Source organism: Hesperophylax consimilis, chromosome 13 (assembly GCF_061612785.1).
Source record: "Hesperophylax consimilis isolate HC1 chromosome 13, BYU_Hcon_1.0, whole genome shotgun sequence".
In the NCBI taxonomy this organism is placed as follows: domain Eukaryota; kingdom Metazoa; phylum Arthropoda; class Insecta; order Trichoptera; family Limnephilidae; genus Hesperophylax; species Hesperophylax consimilis.
Genome location: NC_142848.1, coordinates 25164989 through 25188336, shown reverse-complemented (window position 1 = coordinate 25188336; position 23348 = coordinate 25164989). Strand labels below are relative to the sequence as shown.

Genomic DNA, 23348 nt, shown 5'->3' with positions numbered 1-23348 from the left:
CGACGAAAGTACTGAAAGAACCACACTAACTCTAAATGAGACTTTCTGCCTTGAAATGTTTGACTCACTGGTGCATGCTGGCCTGCTGAACCTTGGCTCCGTGGTGGTGCGAGCCCACCTGCTCCCTCCTGCGCTGCGCTTTGTCTTCGTACCCCTCAGCCAGCAGCTGCGGCTCTTCCCCTTCCCCCTCCCCATCCTCGCGGTATGGGTTGATCTTGTACTTGATCTTGATGCGTGCCAGCTCCTGCTTGTGCTGCCGCCTGGTGTTGGACCGCTTGTAGCTGCCAACCGGAGGTGGAATGTCTGCAACAAACAATAATATGATAATAAATTCGAAAATAAGGAGAAATTAACGTCTTATTCTGGTGTCCTGTCCTTATAGGGATTGGATATCATTAAGGAGCAGCTAGATTCACTGTAAGATAATTTGCCTATTGCTGAACAATTGTCTTGGCCTTCAATACAGCAAAGAACCAACTATAGAAAATAAGGGACACAAATACAAATACGAACAAATGGCAGAATATAAGCCAACACATGAAATCGCAGATACTAGTCGCGTCTGCATCGAAGCCATAAATTGCGGTGTCTTCCAATAATCTTTATTTGTTGGGTATTCTTGTAATTATCACTTCTAATGTTGTGATCAAAATTTTGTAAATTTCTGTGCTTTATAAATTAGATTCATTACAATTTTCCAATTCCCTAAATCAATCCCCACTGGTTCCTCATTCATTTCCCAATGTCTCCAGGCAGGATGATGAAAAAGCGGTATCATAATTTCTTTATTTTTCACTAAAAGAAAGACAAACATTCCCGGGTTATGAATAACCTGACAATATTTGAAAATCTCCTTGTACGATAATCGCGTAGACTATCGACACATGGGTTAGATTATAATGGTTATAATCTAGGCAGGTATGTGCCTAAATTAACGCTCCGTTCGCCGAACCAAAAATATAGGTATTCGCAAATGTGACTTACGGAAGAGTTGGTTGTGATGTCTGATGATATGGTTCTTTTGGAAGCGCTCATATGGTGGAGGAATTCACATGCACTAGTATAAGGTTGAACTAATTATAACTCCGGCTAAAAATCGAATTGACACATCCGTTGTTTTCTCGGTAGGGTGTTTTCGTCAACTGTCATTAGATGAAGTTTTCGCTACGGCGCGGGCGGCTCGATTCCACTCAGAGCAACACTGCGCAGATTCAAACCAGTAGAATTTGAATCCTAGCCTCCTTATTGGTTGGAGCGGAAAGAGCGTTAAAACAATTCAGTGTCATGAAACAGTCCTACTACCACCACAGTAAGCGGAAAATGTTGCTTGCGTTGTGATGGAAGACTTAGCCAGCCGAGGAATTGAACATACTACGCCTGGGTGGGACCCAAACGCGATGTCAACTCAGCCACCGACCGGTATACATTTTAATAGTCAACAAGCCACTAACCTTGTTTTATCAAGAGTCCCGGTTCACAATGTCCGCAGGTGGCATTTCCACTGTGAATGTGGCACAGCAGCTTGGTGGTGCCCAACTGAATCACACTGCTGTGGACCACCTGAAAACTTACCCCATTTTACTGCAAATTTCAACATCAATACAATAGAATCATGGGTCATTTATTTGCATTTTTACATATTGTACTCATTGAAATAATAAAACTAAATATAAACCGCAAAAGACACAAACTCGGTGTCTGTAAGACCCATCCATGGGGCTATGCAAGTTTAATTTGGGAGGTGCGTTTGGGTACCACCATCCCGGAAACCATTTATTGGATAACCAACAACTCTGCCTTAGGGCACCCCGATTGGTTCGCTTCGTTTGGTAACTTAGCAGGGGTGCCTGGGTTCATCGGGTGGCGTGCCAAATCGGGAGAGACTGGTTTGGGGAGACCCTTTGACTTCTCCAACTGGTCTTTTGCTCTGTCACTCCTGATTCCTAGATACCTGCCCACCCCTCATACCTTTTTACTTCCCAGAACTTCCTCTCCCTTTAAAAAAAAACCCTCCACACAGCATCCCCAAAGATGACACAAGACGGGCCTTTTAGGTATTGTAACCAGAGTTAAGTCAACACTCATACAGATGCATTGCTTGCATACAGCATGTTTCAAACATGTTATTCAACTTCAGAAAAGAAAATTCTGACAAAAATTAAAAAGCTAATTTTTTTAATAATAAAACTTTTTGAATATTAAAATTCCATGAACGTTCACACATGCGCTAAGTTGTTGTCTCTTTCTCTCTACAAACAATAAGTAGGTGTAAGCAAGACAAAAGGCTGTTTCTCGGTAGCATTTGGCAAAGACTTGACTTGCGGAAATATATACATGTGCATCGATACACACGATACTAGTTATGTGTTGTTTGCCTCAAATGTAATTGCTCAACCCATATCACATTGTTAACCCTACACGCCATAACCGCACATAATAATGAAAAACTAAATGCAAGATAATTTTTCCAAATATGTAGGTCTCGAATGTTTTTATAATGTATGTCACATTTAATACTGCAATACTGACCTCTATGGGTTCACTCTCTTGCTGAGCGCCAGACATTCTCTTTCCATTGAGAAAAGTTCCGTTTCGAGATCCCATGTCCACCACGAAATAAGCACTTTTTTCTTCATTGTAAGAAAATGTCAAATGATGCTGGAAAAAAAATATTACTTTATTAAATTACTGTTAACCTCTGCCAAACGAAAAAGAATGCCAAAAATCCACTGTGGATTTTACAGTAACACACTGCGCGTAAATTTTATAATATTTTGAACCTTCTAAATTGCTCCTGGCATACTAAAATACATTTTATTCGCTTGGCGGGGAAATAATATGTATTACTATTATTCTAGCTTGTCGTTTCGTCACTTGGAAACATTGATTTTTGACTGTGAAAAATTCTTATTTAGCTGGAAAATATAATAAAACTCAAGAATATTTCTTTATTATATAAAAATTTTTTATAACATTAGAGAGAGAAACAGCATTACTCTGAATTTAAGCAGCTATTCAGGGGAAACTTATGAATAAAATCTAAATTTCAGAGTATATAGGTCAAATGGTTCTATACCCAGGCTCAAAACATGGCTTATTCTACATTGTATCTGGAGAAATATTGAAGGGGAAACATTTATTTATTCAGATATGCGAAAAAAACTATTGATAAATCAGAAATATTAAAATCGAGCTATGCAGGATGTCTGACTGATTTGTTGAGCAGTGTATAGATTAACAGATTCAAACACCGATATATGTTTATTTAGAAGTGGGAGCTTAGTAAAATACTATTATTCCACAAATTAAATGATAATATTATGTCCATATTACAATATTATGTCCATATTATATAATATTATGTCCATATTATATAATATTATGTCCATATTATAACTAAATGTAATAAATATTTGCAATTATGTTGAACTACAACACTCTGTTAAATTATATGAATATGCTCAAATTGTCAGACAGAAGAATTTTCACTGACTTGGTATTTCTGTATAAAATTCTAAATGATTTAGTTGATAGTCCGGTATTGCTAGAATTGATAAGCTTACGGATTCCACAACGTAATACTAGAAGTCAGGATTTATTTCAGTGCAGAAATTCTGGGACTAACTACCATAATATATATTCCTCTTTGTCCAGAATACTAATGGAGGAATAATAACACTATGGAGGGAAACAATTATACCAAGTCAGTGGACATCTTTAATTTATCTTTAAACAAATATAAAAGGTTGTTAACCCCTTCAGTGATCATTTAAAAATTAAAAATGGAAAAAAACACCATTTTTTTATCAATGAATTTTATTTACTCAAAATATATTATATCCTCATATAAAAGCCTTTTCGGGCCCAAAATGGGACTGAATATTGATGTTGTGGTAGTGTGAAAAAATAATTAAAAATTTTCTTTAGTATGAATTCCGAATTCTGGCACATAATAGCCGCCCGAGTATACTCGGGCGTGGTCCTTAAGAGGTTAATGAAGCAATTCAGTTATGTACAATAAATAATGTATATTTCTTAATATTCTCATGTAAAAGCCCCGAAAAAGGGCGTTAATAAATAAATAATTTACCCGGGAGACGTTCTCCTCGGGAATGATGACAGAATGTTTGCTCCCCTCCCGCCCCAACGTCCCTCCATCTTTGGTCAGCAAGAACAGGGTCCCTACTTTGAGACTCGGGTTCTCTGTCTCCTGGATGATGATCCTCATGCAGGGCGGGTATTGCACGGCAACACTCTCTAAAACAAACAACAAATCAAAACAATTTTAATTTATAATTGGCAGCTTGTTTACAGTAGGATTTGAAAATTCAAACAATTTCAATGTAAAAATATCACTTTGTAATCAAGACTTTGTAACGTTGACAAATATTGTAGAAAATGATTATTTCTGTTCTTGAAAAGTATTCAAAACATATAAGACCATAACAAACAAAAACAAGGTTGCAAACACGATGAAATAAAGCAGATTTAGATCATAATTTGTGGCGACTGTCACAATATGTAAAAATGTGTAATAAGTGGCACGAGATCAAAATCTCCACATATGATACATGAATTCATCGGGTTAATTTACAGTTAAGTACGATTAGACCATAAAGTCAAATATGTACCAGAATTAGGGTGTTATTTACAAGCAAATGTTTGAATAAACAGAACACAAATCAAGAAAAAAAAAATCTTTTTAAGAATTAGTTAAATTCTCAGAGATAGTTGCTACACGCAAAAAAAAAATGTTGTAAGCAAATGACGATGACTGTATATCAATTTATAACCACGATTTTTTCCGATATTGGAAACATACACCACCTTCAAACGGTAGCCGGAAAACTCAGAACAGTGACAATTCAACACACTTTAAAATTCATGAAAGTGATGAAAAAGAACTAGGTTAAATAAATTAGGTTTATTGGCTATATTTTTTTTAACTTTTCCTGAGTTATCATGGAACATCTTCAAACAACACAAAAATGAAACCTATATTTATATTACCATCAGAATCGCTCGAGCTACTATCATCAGAATTGGAGGCATTTTCAGCTTCGCTATTTGAATACTCTCCTTCTTCGAGACTAGAGCCATCATCTTCAGCCGAATCCTTTAACAGCTTCTCATCACATTTCTTCGAAGCATCAACAACCGATTTCTTCGTAATAGATTTGGAGATGACAGGCACAGAAAGATCAATTAAACTTTCAGGCTTTTTAGCATCATTTTCGAAAATATCTAGATGATTATCATCAGATCTTTTTGATTCTTTATTTCCATCATCTTTCTTAGAGGTTTTTTTTTGCTTTTTGACTGATTTCGAGCTCTCGCTGTCTTTGTTGTCATTCGTTTCTTCGATTTTGGATTTTCTCTTCTTTGGTTCGGCGTGCTGCTTTCCCTGGAAGGCAACAGTAAAAAAACGTTGGTGGGGTTGTCAACACTGAGTGTGCACGGTTATGACATACCTAAAGCGTGGTGGCGGGTCTGCAGCGACACGGAAGCCAGGCTCGCGGTCAAACTTAACATAGCATCACCACATGTTCCAACCTGCAAACAGAAAATATTAAAATAATATTTCTAGAGCATTCTTACATGGGAACCTTATAAGAGGGTTTCACTGTAGATACCTTTACACAAAAATAGAATCTACCAACGATTCTGTCGGCAAGAATTGTCATATTTTAGGGCCACTGAAATTTCAATTCAATTTCAGTTTCAAAACTTGACTAGTTTCGAGTTCGGTTCTGATTTTTGTTTTGTTTTCCACCGTGTTTAGGCTGGGTTGATTCATCTTTAAAATACTTTAAAATCCGAACTAACATATTTTTTTTAAATTACATATACTTTGCACCCTAATATTATAGAACTTCCTTCTTCTTCTGGCGCTAGTAAAATTAGTATTTAAATAAGTAAGTATGTTAATTGTAAGTTTCTACATTTGTAAATATATGTCATTAAGACAGTAGTTATATGCCTTTGTCGTAAGTCACTGGATTTAAGTCTTAGATGTAAGTCACTATTCTTAAGGCGATTTAACCAGCGGACGAGAATTCAAATTTCGTTAAAAGACGATCTCGCGATCGGACGTTTTTTTAGACCGAGACAGAAATACCGAATTCATTCCGCTGCGAGCCGTCCACTCGCGCGGCTGTGAAAACTACAGCATGGTTCCGATGAAATAACAATTATTGTTGTTTAATTCTTGGTTGTAGCTTTCTTCCTTATAAGTAGTTACATACATATTTGTAAATTATACGTCGGAGTGCGTAAACATAAATAAATACAAATGCAGTTTGTTGACATGGTAGATATAAAATATGTAGGTATATAAATATACATTTTTAAACAATTTCAAATATTTGTTTAATTTGTTTTTTTTTTTAATATTTTACACGAGTTTTCCAAAGGTGAGTAAAAATCTTTTGTTTTACTTATTTATTCGTTTGTCCGAAAGGTATTACCGGTAAGTTTTATTTCTAATACTTATCTTCAAAGTATTACTTGATTTGATATGTATGACATTGAAAAGAGGGTTTATTCCTTACAACTGAAGTAGTTTATATATTAAAACTAGGTTTTATTTCCAACTATTTTCTACGGTACCTACCTACATATGTAGTTATGCGATTGCATAATATTGTATCGCTTTCATGTATTTGTTTTCATGATTAACGGAGCGAAAATAGTAATAATCATAGGTTTGTATGTCAAAAATAACCTTGTTTTTTTTTTCCTAAAACAAGAAGCTCAATTCACAATATGACATTATGAAACTGACAAAAAGTAACACAAAAAACATTAAATATGTTGAATTATACTAATATAATAGTGAATTGGATAATAAAATAGAAATTATGAACAAAAAAATGATTTGAATCGCACATCACGAATCGAAATTCATTTGGTTCGTGTCACTTTTTGACTACCAATCACAAACAGTACGTCAATTAGTATCACAATCACGTAGTTTGGCATAAGTTTTAACATTTATACATGAAAAAACGATAACAGACATAAACTCCTGTCCATAGTTGATTCTTTTCCCTGGAAATTAAACAACACAAAATTATCGCCAAATGTTATAAAAAATATGTGCTTTTTCTGACTGATTCTTTCGAACGACCCTGTAGCATATAAGTACGAACAATGTACACGGATAATTAAATATCACTAACCTTTATTTTTTCTGAAAATATATCTCCCACGTACATTTTTGATGTCGTAATTTGTGCTATCTAATAAAACTTTTTTTCGAGGGTATTTTCCTCCTCATTTTTAAGCGAGGAATTTCTTCAAAATGTTATCAAGTAGACTGGCGTGGAATAGACGTCCGCTCGCCGCCCTGTCGCAGCGGGGAATGATAAAATTTCGGCTTGCGCCGGGGCAAAACACAAACAACAAACGCGAATCGAAATTAATTACTATTATATACTTTAAGAATATATTTTTTGGTCATAAATTATTTCTAATGTTTCAATTATGTCTTGGTAAATTATTTTTCTAAAAAAATCTGAACTATACCAATTTGTAAGACCATAAATAAATAGTCCAATTGAGGGATTTTCGTCACAAAACGCGTGCTCGGATTTATTTATTAGTAATTTTATTTGAAATAAAAACAAAATTCTTATACATACATATGATAGATAATTTATTGATTGTTTATACATTATTATTCAATGATTTGAAATATTTGTTGTATAATACAACTTCACCTTTGAAAATGCAACAAATCTGCGCATCGTCCAACGGTAACACTTTATTATGATATGAAAATAATATTATTTTTCAAAATTTTACATCTTACTTTACAAGATAAAATAACGATCTTTCGAAATCAATTTGTGTTTTTTTCTAGAAAAGTGTCCATACGTCTAAAAGTGGCCTCAAAAATGCCAAATTTCAGGTCAAGTCTACCTATTTCGCCTTAAGTCAGTAGTTTTAGTATTTATTATTTAACCCTATCCCTGCGGGAGATGCACGCCTGCGACGCACTGTACATGCCCTGTACGCGGGTGGCACATCTGTGCGACGCAAAGTTTCTTCGGCGTTATGGGTATGAAACATGCTTGAGCACGGTAAAACTTATACTCCTAAAAAATCTCACATCTTTACACTACTGACATCTTACGATATTTATCCATAATACGTATCCTAATCATGGATACAAAGATTTGAAGGGATCTTCCAACTCAGAGCGAAAAATGAATCAGTTTGAATTCTTCCCGCGTCTTTACACACGTTATTGCGCAGGCGCATTTTATAAGATTCTCAAACAGAGACGCTCGCCGTGTAGATTACATTGTTTTATCTAATTATTGTTTGCTTTTTCGTGGATATGAACTATTTTAATTACAGTGTACATTCATCTGATTTATCATATTTTAAAATAAGTTCAGTTACATACATTCATTCAAACTATTGAAGAAATATAAAATTTCGTCAGTTTTAGATTATTTTCAAATAAAGATACGTGGTTAAAACTTTTTTTTAGTGAAAAATCAAGTGTAAAGTTGTACAAGTTTGACTTTTTATCAATTTTTGAAAGTATTTTTATTGCCAAAATACAAAATGTCGGGTCGTGGTCTTAATGACGAAGAAATATTTGGTGCTACTTTAGAAATAGATTCAGATTTTGAAATAAGTGACAGTGACGTCGATAATAATTGCGAAGCTGCTGAAATACATGAAAGCCATGATTCTGCCGTTATGCGTTGAGAACTGTTTCAAAATTTATCACGATAAAAAAATATATTAAGTGATACATATTTACGGTGATATAATAACAGAAAAATTATTTCATTATTTTTGTAAATTTAAGTGTAGTTATTTTTTATTATATGAACCTTTTTAAGTGTGTCAATATTTCATGTATCCAGTCAAACGCGACATCGCACCCATAAATCAACCACTTACATCGCACCACAGTTGAAGAGCTCTACTAAGGTATGTTTATGCATGTGTATCGTTATCCTTGAAATATTAACATGGCCGCCCGGGTTTACCGTATCAGTTACATTATGAATATATACTTCGAATTTTTATCAAGTCCCATTGATGTTCGGATTGTTTATTTATACTTGAAAAGATAATTCAAGACATAAGCGACGTATTTTTTAAAACAAATTTTAAAATCCATGCGTGATTATTGTTTAAAGTCATAAATTAGATTGATGATAAATAGCCCCGCGTGTGAACGAAGTGATACAAATTTATGACGCATAGAAAAGGTTAATTAATATATTTGTACAGCGCCCTTGGGGTGATTTTTCATCAAAACGTAGTTATATAAATTAGCCAAATATTATTATTACATTAATTTTAACTGTTTGGAATGTTTCCAGTTTTAATTTTAAATGTTAGAACAGAGATCAAAATATGAAGTTTTGGCATAAATATAAAAAAATTTAAACCTTTAAAAAAACATTAGCCAACCTTTTTATGTTTCCCCTTAACTATTCCAGAAGAAGTGTGTCCAATGGCTTCAGCATGTGTTTTTTCTGAACTTATGTGGCTCATATCGGGCTGGGAGTGGAAGATAAATTGATTCTGTTCCTTATCAAAATAGTAGTAACACTGTGTGGTTCCATGGTAGTACAGGCCTAACTCCTGGTAAATAATTTCAACAAAAGATTAATAAAACAGTCTGGTTTAGAACTTACATGCACTTAAGCAGCCAAAACAAGTTTCAAGAACTACACTGCCATCATAAGTAAAAAGGCAGCTAGGAAGTCACATTCTGATACAAGAGATCTTTCGCCAATTATAATAAAAGGTACATCAGAATGTGCCTTTTGCTATAATGAAATATTGTGTTTCTTTCTTTTGCTATAAGCCAGTAATTTCCAAATATGTTATCTTGGCCCTTTCAGTTGAATAGCACAAACAGCATTGATTGGTGGTATCACATTTTGAAATTGACCAATACACTGCTTGTACTCGGTTAAAGGCAATACCGCAAACATGCCAAAAGAGCGTATGTTAGGGCGGAAGGTTTATTTTTTTTTAGTTTTTCATCATTAAACCTATATGAGAAAAAACGAAAAATATTATTGACCTGCAATGACATATTCAGGTGGCGCGGTTAACTTCAAATTTACATAAAGCGCAATTTAAGTAACTTTAATTATTATTATTGATGGTGGCACGTGTTGGAATATTGTTTCTCTCTCGTTGACACAAATTGTCTCAATATTCACTCCAATAAAACACTTTTTCTGTTATTCAAGACTAATAAATTGTATTTAAAATGTTTTGGTTCACCAAATACGTGACACGACTAATCTTGTTCTTGCGTTGGGCATTTTTTAGTAAATATGTGTGGCATCAAGAAATCGATGCGCGGGGTAGATTTTGAGTTTTATGCGCTACGTGTCTAAGAACATTTTGGACCGTTCGTTTAAACCAGAGGTTCCCAAAGTGGTCTATATGGACCCCCAGGGGTCGATATCGGCTTGCTGGGGGGTCTGTGTCAGCGAGAAAAAAATTTGGGAGTCCACGAGATTCAAATGGGGGTACATACGAGCGGACCCCCATTTACCTCAACTCAATATTTAGGAGTTCCGTAAATGACACAATACACCTAACACAAATAACACAGTTTACGTAATACTAATAATAGACTGAGAAATTACTTATTTGATATTTGTATGTTTATATATCGTAAAGTTGTTAACTTTACGATAGCCTGATATGGGCGGCATTGAGATCTCATAACGTACCAGAAGGATATGTGCTCTCCATACAAGATATGTATACAGACTTAGAAACACAAGTAAGATGCACATCAGGGATGTCACCAACATTTCCAATTAAAGTGGGGGTACACCAAGGATCTGTCCTCAGCCCATTGCTATTCATAATGGTCATGAATTACCTAACGAGTCAAGAAATGAACAGTATTCTCAAGACTATGCTTTTTGCAGATGATGTAGTACTGATAGAAGAAAATCATTGTGATCTACAAAATAGCCTGGAAAGGTGGAGAAAGATCCTGGAGGATAATGGACTAAAAATTAGCAGGAAAAAGACGGAATATTTGTATTTACCATTTGAAGACCCAAATGCTGTAACTCCTTCGATGCAATTGGATGGAGTAACATTAGCCAACTGTGACTCATTTAAGTATCTGGGCTCACTCATCCACAGAGACGGAGGATGTGCAGCGGATGTCAACCATAGGATAGGAGTGGGATGGATGAAATTTAGATCCGTAACAGGAATTTTGTGCGACACGAAAATGCCAATAAAACTTAAAGGAAAGACATACCAGACTATTGTTAGACCCGCGATAATGTATGGCTCCGAATGCCGGACTATGTACAACTCCTACTCTAGGCAACTCGAATCAGCAGAAATGCGAATGCTTAGATGGACGGCAGGAGTATCATTAAAAGATAAAATTAAAAGCTCACGCATTCGTGGTAGCCTGGGTGTCACTGACATAAACAGTAAGCTAGAGGAACGACAGTTAAGATGGTATGGGCACATAAGACGGAGACCACCAGACCACACAGTGAAGCAGGCAATGTCTATAGAGCTTCAAAGACAGTCATCCAGAGGTAGACCAAAGAACTCCTGGATGACCCAATGCTCCAAAATCCTACAAAGAAACGGCCTAGATGAAAGCGACACTCAGAACCGAAGAAGCTATAACCTGAGAACGAGAAGAGCCGACCCCAACAGCCTACCTAGGCAATGAGTTGGGATAGTGCTAGGAAGAAGAAGATATCGTAAAGTTGTTTATTGAGGTATATAAATAGAGTCTACGTTCCTTTTCTCGTCAGAATTAATATATTGAACCAAAACATTGCACATTGGAATCTGCGAATTTTCCTAGTTCCCCAACTTGTTTTTGAAAAACGTCCAGGATAATAATGACGTTCAACATTTAGATGTACTTCACACAGACTTCAAAACTAAGTTTGAGGACATTTTGACTGTGGAAATGGAATGTTGAAGAATCGGATATCATATGTGGCTCGGTTCGCGTTTCGTTTCGCAAATGTATAAGTACCATAAGGTTAACCGCGCCACCTAAATATGTCATTGCACATCAATAAAATTTTGTATTTTTTCCCATATGGTATAGGGTGAATGATTAAACATATGTATATATTTTGAAATTCTAAAAACAAAAAATTCACTCCACCCTAGCGTATATCCCTAGATATTTTTTGTACCAACGATATACATATTATGTATGTATCAATGCTTCGAAAGACATATCCGAATACATGAAATTTAAATCAGTGGTAACAGAAACTTCGTAGAATCACTGGACTCTGATAGATTAACTAAGAAAAAAGTTTCCTTTGAAATGAAGGGTAAAAAGAATGCTCGTAGGTAACGGCAGTTACCGCATAATCGCTTTCCTGTGACTTAAAGCCAAAATATTACTTCTCCATAAAACATTATTTCGAGATAAACAAAGTAAAGAACTTGAACCTCTTGGAAAAATTCATTTTAACATGTTGAAATACCTATAGACATAAATATCTTTGGAATAGAGACTTTTTGATATATGTAGTGGCATACAGAGCTCCGGGCCAAAAAGGCCCCTTTCTCTTTCATCACGAGTTTAAATTATGGTTGTTGGAAAATATTTGACTTAGTTTTTGTGAAAATTTATTTGCAATGGTACATGGCTGCAGTTAAGGGGATATTTATATTTTACGTAGGATTTGTTTCAGTTTTTTTATGTATAGTTTTGATATTTACATCGTACTGGGCGAGACCATTGATGGTCGCGTTTTCATGGGTTGGAATGCCCGAATAAAAAGATTCCACAAGACTTAAGATGTGGTCTTTAAAGAGAGGGATTGGTTCAAATATGGGTTCTCTTTAGTAGGGTGTAATTCATAACTCATTTATGAAAATAGTGGAGATACTAAATCTTTGTTGCTGTTGAATATGCTATAACCCATTGAGATCTGAATTATTCGGGGATAATTTGGGACTTGAATATCCATTTGATTGTATTTCAAAAGTTGCATTTCTATCTTCATCTACTATAAACAATAAGACTGGTTAGTGGCTAAGTACACAAAAGCCTTTAGCACATGCCCAGGCGTTGTGGGTTCAATGTCTTCTAGCTAAGGCCTTCACCACTGCACAAGCTACATCTTTAGTTTACAAAGATGGTAGTTGGAAGAATTCAAATATTGTCAGGTAAGGTTAGGTTGTAAACTTACAGCATTGTAATAATACCCCGTACTATAATCATAGTACATCCCAGAGGTGGCTTCGTACACCATTCCTGTCTGTTGCAGGGCGCTCTCGGCAGCTTCCTTCACCTGATCCACCAAAGACTGGCTCTGCCCCGTGTCATCATTGGTAGATTCCCTCCAGGGGGCGTCTGACGGGGCCTTCCATTCGCTTGCCACCTCTTCCTTTGAGACCGTTTCCACGGTTTGATTGGAATAGAGTTCGCCTGTCGTTTGACAAGCTACATCCACATTTTTGGTTCCTTTGGATTTGCCTCTTTTCTAAAGGAATAAAGAGAATGATCATTTTCAAATACACATAAGGATAAATTGATACATTAGAATGAACCGAACTTATTAAATTATTTAAAATATTACTTCTTGTATGTTTCGCTTTCTGAATTTGACAGTTGTTTAAAACAAGCACATGAAAAGGTCTGCTTAAACACAACTTCAACAAAGTGCCGTGTAAACGGTATCAGTTGCATTTACTGTCCATTTTTCTTCAGACCCAAAAGGCTCTGCCACACGTACACTTCGGAGTAGTGGTACCACGCGCCGCTCCAGGCCGCCGTGCAGAAAAATAAAGTCCGAAAGTAAGGTAACGGTTTACAGAGCAGTCCATTGTGACACTTTTGTGGGCGACGGCCTGGAACGGTGCGTGGTACCACCGCTCCGAAGTGTACATTTACTGCTACATTGCGTAAATATTGTCAGGTTATTTGTAAGCCGGGAAAGTTTATCTTTCTCCAAAAAAAATTTTTAAATATCTTAATGTGACTGTACATTACACAAAAAGTTGCATTATTAAGGGCAGCCAAGCAGGCATTGGTACCCAGTTAAATAATTGATGGTAACGATTATAAAACAAAAGTGGTGGCAAATAAATAATATCTTTTAACATACAGTAAGTTATTTATTAATATCTATTTGTGAACGATTTAAGATTAATTAGTTCATATTATTTTATTCGACGGCCAAAGTAATATTTTTGATTATAACACTCATGTTTTGTATTATTGTTTAAAAAATAATGGTATTCACTAGAATTTTGAAATAAATTTATTTTAAGCTGAAGAACTTACATATTTTTCTAGTTTGCATTTCAATTTCTCAATTTGATTCTTCCTTTTGATCAGACACTTTTGCAAGTAAAGAAAAAACTGTGCAATCTCCGGTTTGTGTCTAAACTCTTTCTTCAATCGGTGTAAAGTAAATCGTCTTTTAGATCGTTTTTGAGAGATTGTTTCTTTATTTTCATTTTCTTCCTTGGATTCAACCTTACTCTCATTTTCTTCCATCCTAAAACTGCACTATTTCAAAATTAATAAAGAATTCAGCGACAGATAAACAACGTCAGTCATTAAAAATTATTGTGAGGTTATCTATCTGTCAAAACTCTGTTATTATTAAGTAGCCAGTGTTGCAACAAAACAAAATGAAACCAAGCCACCTACTCGGTACAAACTACAGACAAAAGTGGTTTATTTATGTGTTTTTTTTTTGTTTTTGTATAAATGGCATACAGAGCTCCGGGCCAAAAAGGCCCCTTTCTCTTTAAACATGAGTGAATGGTATGTACAGACTGCTCAAGACTGATGCTACGACCTTAGTATAGAGTGGTATAGGTGGTATATTCAGGTATATTTATGCTTGGTGTTATGGAGACTGGTTTATTTATGGTGATATGTTATCCCGTTACCCCCGAGTCACCCCCAGGGATCTAGGAGGTATTGGTTATCCTCGACAACCGCATCCAAATAAATCCAAATATCGCGCGGGTTCAAATCCGAGATCGGCAAATAATTTTTTTATTTCAAATAATTAATACATTGTATATTTGCGGTACGTTCTAGGGTGGTAGATACTATCATTATCGCCCTAGTGAAAGACCATTTAAAAGAATCGGAACCCAATGATGAAAGCAAAGTTTTTGCGAGTCAATATCGGCCTGATGAAAGATCACCATTCAGTATCAAAACGTTGCTAGTAATGACTTTAGTCGTGTTTGATTACCAGGTCCGAGTACTACCCAACTTTCTTCTCCCACTCCCACTCCCTAAAAAAGTAGGCTGTTCTTCAGAAGTTTTTCAATTGGTGCATAATATCAGTCTGACTAACTAACCATCACGCTGTTTCTCAGCAGGGGTAGGCAGAGGACGGACCGCCAAACAACTCGGTCTTGGCAAACACTACTTGACTCATTCACTTTCATACATACTCTTCTATTATTCTGACTCTTGAGATGGCCCGACTCAGTTATCTGATTCACTTGGTTGTGCCATGTCCTCCTCAGGCGTTCCCAACTTCTGCTACCATTCACATTTGTGTCACCTTACACTGCTTTCTTCACTCTACATGCCCAAACCATCTCACTCTTGATTTTACTCATTTCGCGTACATCTGCCTTGCACTCGGATCTCCACATTTCTCGCACAATCATACGTGGTTTTACCACACATACGCCTCAGGTATCTTATTTCTACAGCATCGGTCCATTCCTGATGTTTCAACCACAGTATCACGCAATACAGAAACATGCTGATTTAGTTGTGGTAGTACTTGCATTAAGACATAGGTATACCCGATTTTTTAATGATAATTTTCTAGCCTCGACCCAGTGATCTGCTTTCTCACAGTCAGCCAAGGAAAACAAAAACGTTGCCCTGCCCAACATTTTTGTCAGATGTTTTGTAACTGGAGACTAGACTTAGGACGGGTTGTTTCGGAGAATTTGAACAATTCATCAAATTTCAACGTTCATTTCCGGGTTCTGTGAAAGACTTATTCAAGTTCTGTTTTTATATCATTGTAGGCTAGTTGCTTGACAAAACTGAAATAAAAACAGAATTTGAAAAAATCTTTCACAGAACTTGAAAATGAACGTTGAAATTTGATGAATTGTTCAGATTCTCCGAAACAACCCGTCCTTAGCTAAGCAAAATTATCATTGTAACAAACAGAACTCTCCACCATCGTGTTGTAGAAGAAATCAATAATGGAAGTGATATGCTGTCACGTGAAAGGACATTTCACAAGATCAGCCCCCAAATAAATGTTGCAAAGTTTACTCTTGTAGTAGCTATTGACAGCCATTAAAAAAAATTATTCTTGCACATGTCAGGATTCAAACCCACAACTTCCAGATGCATAATCGAGGATCTTAACAGCTTGACCTTGTTGTCAAACTTGCAATATTAAATCTGCAACAATGGCTTCATCATTCATGTCTCCTGAAGTACAGAATGCAATCAAAATAGAAAAAAAAGGGAGAATGCAATAATAACAGCAGACACATTTTTAATCTTTATTCAACAAAATAAATTATAATTTATTGTCATTATTCCAAAATTTTCTCCCGGAGTTCGCTCCTTGGTTGTTTCCTGGAACAAAAAAAGATAGTAAGTTTTTGCATCAAAACAAATTGAATTGGAAAGGACAAGATATAGTGTGGAGTCAAGAACTGTCAACCAACCTAAATGATATTTTTGCATACGGAAACACTGATTTGGGAATGGCAACCCGAAAACAGAGCTCGCTGCTAATTCGTTACCGACCAACATTCCTGTTTCTCCGGTCTACCTTGGCAGTCGACATTTCTTGATTCCTACTAAATCCTTCTGATATTAGTTTCGTGTTATAGTGTAACGTGTTTTCATTAAACTTAAATTATCAACTACATCTTTTTACTTTATCACAACCTACACTATACACATTAATTGGCCGCTATAAAGGTAAGTATAACAGCGCCAAAATAGTTTATTTGTGGCCTCACTGGCGTAGCGTTTCCCGTTTGGACATAAAGATAGAGGTCCCGAGACAGCGTTTAGCCAGCGCAGCTCTTGTATCTACTTCCATAGCACCGCCCACACCATCCCCGGCTGCGGGGCCCCACCCTGGAAGGGGGCGCCCCGGAAACCTAGGAGGGGCACGTGTTGTGCTGGAAGATAATATATGACTAGTATTTAAAACGAACCAAACGTGGAGGACAAGATTAAAGAAGGGATATTTAGATGGTTTGAACACTCGGTAAAAATTGTGGAAATTTTTTTTTGTGAAAAATCACCTTAAGTTCTGGGCTCTGTACCTTTTGTGTGATAATACACAAAAACTACTTTACACATCGACAGCCATAACACAAGCGCTTAACAAAAACCGCTGACTGGTTTGCCATATACAGTATTGATGGCCTAGCGCACACATGTGCATGTGTCTATTATAGATGAAGTAATGTAAATTTCCATTGAAACGTCAATTTTTAAAATAAGTAGTCATGATAAATACTTTACACAACACAATTGTTTTAACTTAAAACTGCAATGAACACATGTGTGCTCTAGGCCAGTGTTCTGCAAAGTGTGTGCCGAGGGACACAGTGGTGTACCGTGGTCATTAGTTGGTGTGGAATGCGAGCAATGTGAACGAGGCGCTTCGTTGCGAGGAGTGGGCATGGCACAATGGGCTGACAATGTAACATTGCAACTCTGTGCCCGCTTAGTCGTCGTCGTTCATTATCGCTAGTTTGTGATTGTATCGTCGCGAACGTGATTGACTTTTATAATTACAAATAAATAGCCCGTAATACGTGTATATAGTGGATGAGTTCGTTAAACATACCGCAAGTTTGTCAAGTGAAACTAATGATTCCCAAGAATAATCAGAGTCCATGAAGAAAAAACCTCAGTTGTCAATCAAAAATAAGTTGAGAGTTATGGCTTTATATATTGCGGAGACGAATCATGCCCAATCCCAAAATGTCTCATTAAATATGTCTTCATTATATATTGAGATTTTAATTATTAATATTAAATAAACATTGGCTATTCATTGGTAGGTATACCTGGAACACAAAAAGTTTGCGTAACACTGCTCTGTGCTATCTTGTTCGCTGTCCTAATTTAAAACTAAATGGCGATGCCCAGTAGCAGATGCCCGTTTAGGAATGGCAAAATTCCAGGTGGCAAGCGTACCACTCTGCCTGACTAGGACATCTTATAATATAAACATGCTGCTGACTTACCATTGATTATTATTATGAAGGGCTGCCTTTGGAAAGTTCTCTCGGAAACCTAGAATGAAAACAAACAAAAATGAATATTATTTGTGAAAAAAATTATGTTCGGAAGTCTTCAAACGGAGTAAATTAATCAGAGAATTTTAGGTTTGTCCACATGTGAGGGTTCAGAACAGGTCTGTGAATTTTTTCATCATTAAAAAAAGTGTTACAAATAAATTTAGAGCAAATAATTTAAAATGTCTAAATTCTACTTACATCATCTAGTATCTTGTGAGTGCTACTGGTAATAATTATTATGAAGGGCTGCCTTTGGAGAGTTCTCTCGGAAGCCTGGAATGAAAACATACAAAAATGAATATGACTTGTGCAAAAAATTATGTTCGGCAATTTACAGAGTAAATTAATCAGAGAATTTTAGGTATGTCCACAAGTGAGGGTTCAGAACAGGTCTGTGAATTTTTTCATCATTAAAAAAGTGTTACAAATGAATTTAAAGCAAATTATGTAAAATGTCTCAATTCTACTTACATCGTCTATCTTGCGAGAGCTACATCCAGAAGTTAAATGGATACTCATCTACATCACAAATAAGATTGAGTAAATATCCATCATAATCCAGTTTCCACACTCGAGGATTGGGTCACTGAAAAAAAAAAAAAAACATTAGCTTGGCCGTTTGAATGAAAAATAAAGCCTGTGAAAAATAATATTATAATCAGATATTACATGATCCGCACGTGAGGGTTCAGAACAGGTCTGTGAATTTCTCATCATAATTTTTTTTTTAAATTATTTTCATTGAAAGTCAAATTCACACATTGGGCTATATGTTTCACAGAATTTGAACAATTCCTCCGAAGTCAATTTTCAAGTTGACGGTAATTCAAGTTCTGTTTTTACACCATTATAAGTCAGTTGTTTCACAGAACTTGAAAATTTGATTAACTCTTTGCACGCGGCCGTATCAACTGTTGTTACGGCAAAAAGTCCATACTCACACGCGGCTGTATCAACAGTTGATACTGAAACTTTGAATGCCGATATTCCAGCGGTCTTTCGACATAAATTTATTTCCCGCTCGCTTGAACATTCGTAGAACTATCATGATGCTGACATCTACAAGAATTTTTCGAAAATAAAATTGTATTTCATTAAAAAAACATCGATAATCAAGTGAGCCTCTTTGCGCCTTCGAGTGCTATAGTTTACAATTTTGTCAACGGATGGCGTTAGTTCAATTTTGTTATTATATTTTGTGACATAAAATTTAAGTGTTCAGTTTTAGAAAATGTTTTCATAACTAAAAATGATAATTGCACATGGTGTCCCACTTGTGTCTATCAACGCAGTGGCCTAAGTACACACACACCGAGTGAACGGCAGGACCACATTCAAAAGATACGGTACGGTATGTTTTTGTTTTTATAAACATCTAAGAGTGTTGACACACGAGGATTTGTTATCATATTGTGGAGAATAATCGGTTCCGCCTATATAGTCCAATAAATCATGCCAGAATGCTTTAATTTGACATTTAATTGCGTGCATAGGTATTTGAAAATATGTACCGCGTACGGGTATAGATAAAACGGAGCAAATTAACGCGGTTAAAAGGTTAAGTGTTCAAAATCTGTGACAACACTCTTGGGTTCTTTGAAGTTTGAAACAACCCAAACTCAATGAAAAGGAGGTTCAGGATCAAAAATCTGTGTTTCCGTAGCATGTTCCGGGTATATTTTAACAGAACTATTGACTATACTTTGCTCCACTGAATTTTGACTGTATTGAAAATGTATAGGTTAAAAACATGATTTAATATGTACACGTTTTTATCCAATTCTTTTGTGCATCGGTTATAGTTAATTGATAGATCTGATGTGTGCATAGAGGTAAAATATTGATGGACTTACAATATTTATGTTATTTGGTAACTTCGGGAGCACTTGTAGATTTCATAAAATGGTTCTCCACAATACAAACTCTGCAACAAAACAAAAATAAAGACCATTAGAATGGTGGAAGTGTTTTATAAGACAATGATTTTGTTTAAATGTTCATCAGTCCTGTTGAGCTTTGACAACCATCACGGTTCTGTCTGGATAGTAAAATTTTATCATCATAATAAATAATATAAAATTAATTTTAACAAAAAAAAAAATAATGTTTTACCTTTTTGCAATATCTTCGATGATAAGGGGTGTTTTTTCCAGCACCATCAACTGAAATAAAAAAATTGCCTCATTGGTAAGTGAATAAAAAAAAAATCAGATTCAATATATTAAAAAAAAAAATGTTCATCAGTCCTGTTGAGCTTTGACAACCATCACGGTTCTGTCTGGATATAAGAATTTTATCATCATGAAATATATAAAATATAATAATAATTGTATTCCAAAGTTTTAGAAAGTGAAATGTTTTCAAGAAAAAATTGTAAGCAGCAAAAATGTTTTTATTTACCTATTTGTTATTTAAATTGTGTAGAATATGCAGAGTTTTCATTTGTTGCAGATGAGGAGGGTCTTTCGTTTGTTGACATCTGAAATAAAATTATCATCATAAGTACAAAATATTTCAATTTGGGATATTTATCAAAAGCGGGATAATTCATCAGTCCTGTTGAGCTTTGACAACCATCACGGTTCTGTCTGGGATATAAGAATGTGATCATCATAGAATTGGGAAAAACAATATTTTTTTAAAACCAGTCACTATCTTCTGTCTTTATCGCGTTCTGCAAATTGGTGAATATTATGTAGTAGTAGTGCAAGGAAAACATTATTTTATATATATTATACCTAATTACATTTATTTTATATTTATCATACCTTATATAAAACCAGACAAATTGGTATTGTGTAGCGAGTCATCTGCTTCCTACAAAAATAAAAATAAAACACCATTAGTAAAAACATAAATTAATCATTTATTAATTTAATAGGTTCTGGATTCATCAGTCCTGTTGAGCTTTGACAACCATCACGGTTCTGTCTGGATATAAGAATGTGATCATCATGAAATATATAATAAAAAAAATAAAAAAAAAATTACAAATAACACCATTCATACAGGGATACTTTCAAGCGACTCGAATTTTGTTATGTTCAAATTCGGTAGCACAAAGTACAAAGCTTTTATAAATCTTTCAAATTGTATTGAAAAACTATCACTGAACCACCCTAAAAAAATTTCTATCCCCTGTAAATTTGAATAATTTTTAAAATACTTACATTTTTAATTGTCTGTTGTGACATCACTAATGCAAGGAGAAGACATTTTTCATCACATCAGAAACATCTGTAATAAAAATGAATAATTTGTTAGCAATTTGTATGCATTGTTTAAAACAAATTAAACTATTTATATTTTCATCAGTCCTGTTGAGCTTTAACAACCATCACGGTTCTGTCTGGATATAAGAATTTTATCATCATAACAGAAAAAAAAATTAAAACAAATAATATTGCAAATATTCTCACCATTTCAAGTTGTGTCAAATTTTCAATGTCCGTAATACCAGGGGATATTCATTTTTCAATGTCCGTAATACCAGGGGATAATCATTTATCAATGTCCGTAATACCAGGGGATATTCATTTTCAATGTCCGTAATACCAGGGGATATTCATTTTTCAATGTCCGTAATACCAGGGGATATTCATTTTTCAATGTCCGTAATGCCAGGGGACATTCATTTTTCAAAGTCCATAATACCAGGGGCATTCATTTTTCAACTGTAAAATAAAACATCTAGATTAGAAAATATGATGAGTTAAAAATAAAAATACACTAAAAAAAGAGAATTCAGGAATCAAATATCAACAATGTTTTTTTCTGATCAGGTCTGTGATTAATATATCATCATTAAAATAAATATTTGAAAGTCTATAAAACATTAGATATTATATAATTTACCTTTGGATAGTCGACACATTACGCTATCCACATCATGGCTTGGCCTATTTCAGCACATGCTTGGCGAGCGATATGCTGAAATAGGCCACGGGCATTAACAATAATATTGCTTATCCATTATTGCATGGGAAGATTCTTCTATTCATAGTGTGAACGTCAAAAGGAGTAATCTATAATAAAAAATATTTGTAAATTAGTAACTAGAAAACAGAGAAATTTTTCTAAAGACATTAGGAAAAAAAAATCAGATATTACATGATCCGCATGTGAGGGTTCAGAACAGGTCTGTGAATTTCTCATCATAAAAAAATAATTTTAAAGGAAATTTGTAAGGAAACATCACAATAGATAAATTTTTTTTACCTCTTCGTGAATGTGATTCTCAGTCAGTTCTGTTGTAATGTTTCTTTCAGCTTGAATAATCCTTCCTGAATAATAATTTTGTGTTGAAGATCCTAAAAATTTGTTTATATTAGTTGCATAAAATATAGTTATTTTAAACTATAATTTAATTAGCAAAAAAAAAAATCAGATATTACATGATCCGCACGTGAGGGTTCAGAACAGGTCTGTGAATTTCTCATCATTTAAAAAAATTCCAATACAACAAGCCGAAATTTGTTTCTACTCACATTCATCAATTTTTATATCTCGAGGGTGTATGGTTACGGTAATTCTGGATCCTGAGCTGGAATCCAGGAGTGTTCTGAAAAGTAAATAGAAAGTAGTTTATAATCTATGTATACATATAATTTATAACAAAATTAATCAAGCGCATTGAAATTAAGATTTTAATCAGATATTACATGATCCGCACGTGAGGGTTCAGAACAGGTCTGTGAATTTCTCATCATTTAAAATAATTTCGGAGGAATTTTTTGTTCTTTCAGAATTGAATATAACTGAAAAGTGAAATTAAAAAATTATAACTTACGTTTTTTTCTAAATCGATGCCAAGGATTGCAGCAGTCTGAAATTGAAAATAATAAATTATAGAAAAATGCCAAGTTCTCGTCACATAAGATCAATGAATGGATGGCATATTACCTGCAGAAGTTTTGTGGGTCCGTTGGTCTATACTTTGGTTTAGTTGGATCTATGTAACTTACCTATACTGATTGCAATATTGTACAGTTTCTCTATGGGGCAAGGAGAGGGTTATGGGAAGTGCATGCAGAGAGTGCTTGCTACAGATAGAAGAGTCTGCC

The 23348-nt window shown here is 35.0% G+C and overlaps 1 protein-coding gene and 1 long non-coding RNA gene across 2 annotated transcripts in view; both read right to left on the bottom strand.

Annotated features, from left to right (window-relative positions):
- The window catches only part of LOC149418666 (uncharacterized), a 65048-nt gene extending 50462 nt beyond the window's left edge, over positions 1-14586 (bottom strand). The window contains exons 1-8 of the mRNA XM_089638614.1: positions 14297-14586; positions 13200-13493; positions 9442-9615; positions 5011-5404; positions 4091-4257; positions 2530-2658; positions 1452-1560; positions 69-303 (exon numbers count right to left, since the gene is read on the bottom strand). Of these exons, the coding sequence (XP_089494740.1) occupies positions 69-303; positions 1452-1560; positions 2530-2658; positions 4091-4257; positions 5011-5404; positions 9442-9615; positions 13200-13493; positions 14297-14512 (1718 nt within the window). The 5' untranslated portion in view covers positions 14513-14586. The remainder of the gene's footprint in view (positions 1-68; positions 304-1451; positions 1561-2529; positions 2659-4090; positions 4258-5010; positions 5405-9441; positions 9616-13199; positions 13494-14296) is intronic.
- A 1918-nt stretch (positions 14587-16504) lies between these two features.
- LOC149418665 (uncharacterized) lies at positions 16505-23275 on the bottom strand. The gene is made up of 14 exons (XR_016303009.1): positions 23075-23275; positions 22773-22846; positions 22504-22595; positions 22141-22310; positions 21705-21959; positions 21456-21522; positions 21054-21102; positions 20686-20764; positions 20398-20447; positions 20139-20209; positions 18757-18871; positions 18484-18558; positions 18232-18280; positions 16505-16594 (listed from the first exon to the last, which is right to left on the bottom strand). It is a non-coding gene; the product is annotated as an uncharacterized LOC149418665 (long non-coding RNA).
- Positions 23276-23348: the final 73 nt, after the last annotated feature.